Source organism: Drosophila gunungcola, unplaced genomic scaffold (genome assembly GCF_025200985.1).
Source record: "Drosophila gunungcola strain Sukarami unplaced genomic scaffold, Dgunungcola_SK_2 000001F, whole genome shotgun sequence".
Lineage (NCBI taxonomy): Eukaryota > Metazoa > Arthropoda > Insecta > Diptera > Drosophilidae > Drosophila > Drosophila gunungcola.
The window spans coordinates 8,118,072-8,122,080 of record NW_026453197.1 but is presented as its reverse complement, the minus strand read 5'-3'; the positions used below and the strand labels follow the sequence as shown (position 1 = coordinate 8,122,080).

The 4,009-nt window shown below is 38.6% G+C and overlaps 1 protein-coding gene across 1 annotated transcript; it reads right to left on the bottom strand.

Moving 5' to 3' along the window:
* Window positions 1-2,592: 2,592 nt before the first annotated feature.
* On the bottom strand, window positions 2,593-3,555 carry LOC128262283 (uncharacterized). The gene is made up of 2 exons (XM_052996450.1): window positions 2,938-3,555; window positions 2,593-2,882 (listed from the first exon to the last, which is right to left on the bottom strand). Exons 1-2 carry the CDS (start codon window positions 3,461-3,463, stop codon window positions 2,830-2,832), a joined length of 579 nt encoding a protein of 192 aa, XP_052852410.1. The 5' UTR covers window positions 3,464-3,555; the 3' UTR covers window positions 2,593-2,829.
* Window positions 3,556-4,009: the final 454 nt, after the last annotated feature.

Sequence of the window (4,009 nt, the reverse complement as noted above, 5' to 3'; positions counted from 1 at the left end):
CACCTGATCGACCCCGTGTATTCTGAAGTGGCGAGCAAATCGGCGACACAGGTCCAACAAGCCAAAGCCCGAAGCAGATGTCGGGTTGAGTTTCTATCATGGCAGACGCTTGTCTTAATCCCAACCAGCTGCACTGGGATAAATGAGTCAAAGTAAGCCGCACAGTTTTAAAAAAAATAAAGTTTATACCAAAGAAACTACTATATATATAAAAAACGTATTTTATATTTGTTGGCCTTTAGTATTTTCTTTTTTAAGTAATAAATGTTTTTATATATTAAATTCTTAATTTTTTTTTGATGACATAACATTAAAATAACAAAACTAAATAATAAAGAATTTAATACTCACCCCTCTTTTAATGAGATGAAGACTATTTTTATTTTGGCACCAAGTATTTCCCCCTGTGCTCATTTCCTTTCTCCTTCCGCTCCACTGCAGTTTGGCATCATTGGGGGCATGTCCTGTATGTGTTTCGTCATGTTTTGTAGCTCGTCCTGCGCCGCTTGTCTGCCTTTAGATGCCAGGATAAGCTCGTAAAACTTTTCGTAAGCCAAGAGCCGAAACAAGCGGGAAAAAAACTTGACTTTCTTTATTTGTTGTTTCGCTTTTTCTGGCCTTCTTGGCCAAAAGTTTTATGCGTGAGCCGAAAGGTGACCAAACGGCATGGATAACAAGGAAAATTAAGGACTTTAATGAATCGACGGGGAACAGTTGAAAGTTCTGTGGGGAATAAAAGGAAACAATTATTAAAAAGAGATAGGAAAACCTCCTTCATGGCAGGTCTAAAAAATGTATCACACAAAATGCTCTTACAATTGAAATGTCAATAATGTTTTATGACATTGCAGCGTTGGGCCCAAGGAAAACAACCTCGAGGAGGACCAGCCACCCACCAAAAAATATTTTCATTTGCCTGACAAATCTTGACATGCAACAGCAATCAAAAGCGACGGCTCGGGGCCTGCCCAGGGGGCAGTAGGGGGTTAAGGGTGTGGGCGCCACCGAAACAGGACAACATTTTGTGGCTTGTCTTGCGGTGTTTGCCTGAAATTGGCCAGAAACGAGCGCAAAAAGTACAAACGATAAAAGGGACAGAGAAAATCCAATTCAAAATGCCATCAGACATTCTAATTTCATTCATTTTTCAATACAATTCCAAGGTCCGGCCACTCACTTCCTTGTGGCCGCATAAATTGTGATTTCGATAAAGGCCAAACAGGCCAAAAACACGGAATCAACAGCGACCAAAACGGTAAAAGTGACAGTGACTGCTCCTCTGGTGTGACACGAAATTCTGGATTACACTCGTTTTTGGGCAAATTGAATTTCTTTGCTCGCCTTTCTTGTTTCCGCTGTTTAGAGTGAAGCTTATTGTCAGACTGTTCCAAACGCTTTTTAAAACTCATAGTAGTTCCTTAAGTCTAATTAAAGTTTTCTTCGACGTACTTACAAATATTTTCCTAAGTTAGAATTAAGCAATATTCGACTGAATGAAGATGTGTTACTAAATCCCCTAGTTCTAAATTTACTAACCAAGTTTTCAAGACCTTATCACCAACAGCTTTAATTTTGTAATTTCCTAACAAAGTTTATATTTACTATTAATTTTTAATAATTTAAGTGGATAATTATACTAAGTTTAAACTATACGTTTCTTTTAAAAGATATTATAAATAAAATAAAGAAGAAATGTATTCTTCTTTAAAATGTGGCGTTTTCATGGCCTATAAGGGTGTTTAATATTTAGTTTCCTAACGCACTCCATCTGCATTCGCAACACGACAATGTAAGTGACACTAACCCATTTCGAATTTCTGCCGCAGTTCCATCTGCATAGGAACTGGAGTGAAAAATAAAAAAAATATATAAAAACCCGACGGACTTCAGACAAAATGTCAGTTGAGCAAACTCGCAAGCGTAGAAGCATTCAAGGAATTTCACAGTTTTCCTTACAAAATATGATTTTGCATTTGAGTGGACAGTACAACAAACAGAAGGTCATTAACTGGACCTTGATCTGGGTCTTGAGGCAAATTGAAATTAGCCATTGTGCATTATTTGATTGGGAGAGCGAAATTGAATTGGCCCGCCGCAAAATGATAATTAGCATCATAAAGCACGAGTCCAATGCTCCTTGTAAACTAATTAAACCACCACCGACAACAGTAACAATTGCCAACGGTTCGCCCGAAATGCAATCACAAATTAATTGTGGCAATAATTGCTTTCTCAATAACTGTAAGCCCACGACTAGCAACCTGTCATATAGGTAAGCTTGTTAATGTTTATATATAAACGTGTATTTTCCATGTGCGCTACATTGCAAAACCATTGCAAAGCTTTGCGGCAGATTAGTTAAGTTGATTAAAGTTGATTTAAAACCGCACCCCAAGATGACGGCCAGTACACTAAGGTAAATTGTTAAGAAAAATATTAAACAAAATGATTATTTATAAAAACGCTAATAGATATAGATATTTCAATGCTTTAAACGTAACCTTGCAAGTATATTAAGTTCCTCAATAATATTCTTCAAAATTAAAACTAATTATCTATAAGATATCTTATTTAATAATGTTAAATATGGCAGTCTATTAAATGATATAAAATTGCAATTGTCTCCTTCATCGTATTGTTTTTTTTTCTGAGTGTACACTTGGGAGAACGCCAAATGAAGAGGGAGTGAAAATGGCTGAGCTAAATGGCTGCCTAATGAGGCCATCGGCGCGTATGATTGATTTAGGTAACTGTGAGCGTGGGGCTGAGTGAAATCCGCTTGGGGCTGGCATTTCTATGTGCATAATTCATAATTCAATTGATTCGCACTTAAAACACAGGCTCGGACTTGAAGTTCAGCAAAGCTCCATAGCTGAGATAGGCTGAAATTAGAGAATGATTAATGGGTAACTTCACTTTAACTTCACAAAGACATACCGGCCAAACCTACACCAAGAACCACAAGAAAATATGTAAGTCGGTTTCGCCAGAGGTGAGATGTGGTTGACTTTGCACACATTTGGGTGCATTTGGTACACACTGGTTGGCAGTGTTTCTCAAATATCTGAGCGAGATCCTGCGGTTGCAGGCGCATCCTCAAGGTTTCATCTCCTTGCCTTGGGGTCTTTTTAGGGTCTAGCTCGATCTTGACATCCGATGAGTTCCAGTCTTCCTCATTTGCCCCATCGATCATGTCCTCTGGTATGCTCCTCACATCTACAAGGCAACCGGGTAAATCCTCCTTAACTGGCGACAGCGTTACAGTCAGCTCTGTGGTATCAAAAGGCTCGATCCTGCCCGTCGACGGTTCTGCACTATAATCCGTATCGTTGGTCATATGAATACGATAGATCACAGTCTTATCGCTGGGATTGAGCAGCGTTATAAGGCGCTTTTGAGGGTGCAATAGAGGCGCCTGAAAACTCAGGGTTAAAGGTGTTACAATTAGCTGAACGCTTGACATTTTGAAATCAAAAAATTGAATTTGGAAAATTTTGATTTAGAATGATTTGAACATGAAACTAAGCTGCTACTCGGACGAACTCAGTAGAAGTAAAAAACGTGGCCCACCAAAATTTGAATTAAGAAACAAAAAGCTAGTTTTTAATTAATTTATACTAACAAAATCTATAGTAAATACACCTATAAGCTATTAGTTAATATAAATCAAAACTATGAAACAACATTTGCTGAAATTCAACATCATTTGAATAAACGTCCTAGCATCCATTATCCGATTATTCCCCAACAAACAGCAGTAACGTAACTCAGTGACCTATCCATCAGAAGCCACTGGCACAATTACGTAAGATTTAAGTGGCTCACGTCATGATGCTCCTTGGTCCGGGACTTATCCTGATCCACTTTAGCTGTCCTGAGGGCGGCCGCTCATTATGGAAATTGTGTTCCTTGTGTATTTGCCACATCGATAACATTATTAGCAACAAATGTCCCCATCCTTGACTGCTGACCAATTCTGTCAGCTTTGCCAATTTGGGGCTACCCTCGT

What these genes read in the sequence shown, in the direction of transcription:
- LOC128262283 (XM_052996450.1), bottom strand. Translation starts at nt 3,463, where the DNA reads ATGTCAAGCGTTCAGCTAATTGTAACACCTTTAACCCTGAGTTTTCAG. An exon ending in TCTTGGTGTAGGTTTGGCCG is followed by an intron (nt 2,883 to 2,937) that starts GTATGTCTTTGT and finishes CTCTAATTTCAG; the next exon opens with CCTATCTCAGCTATGGAGCT.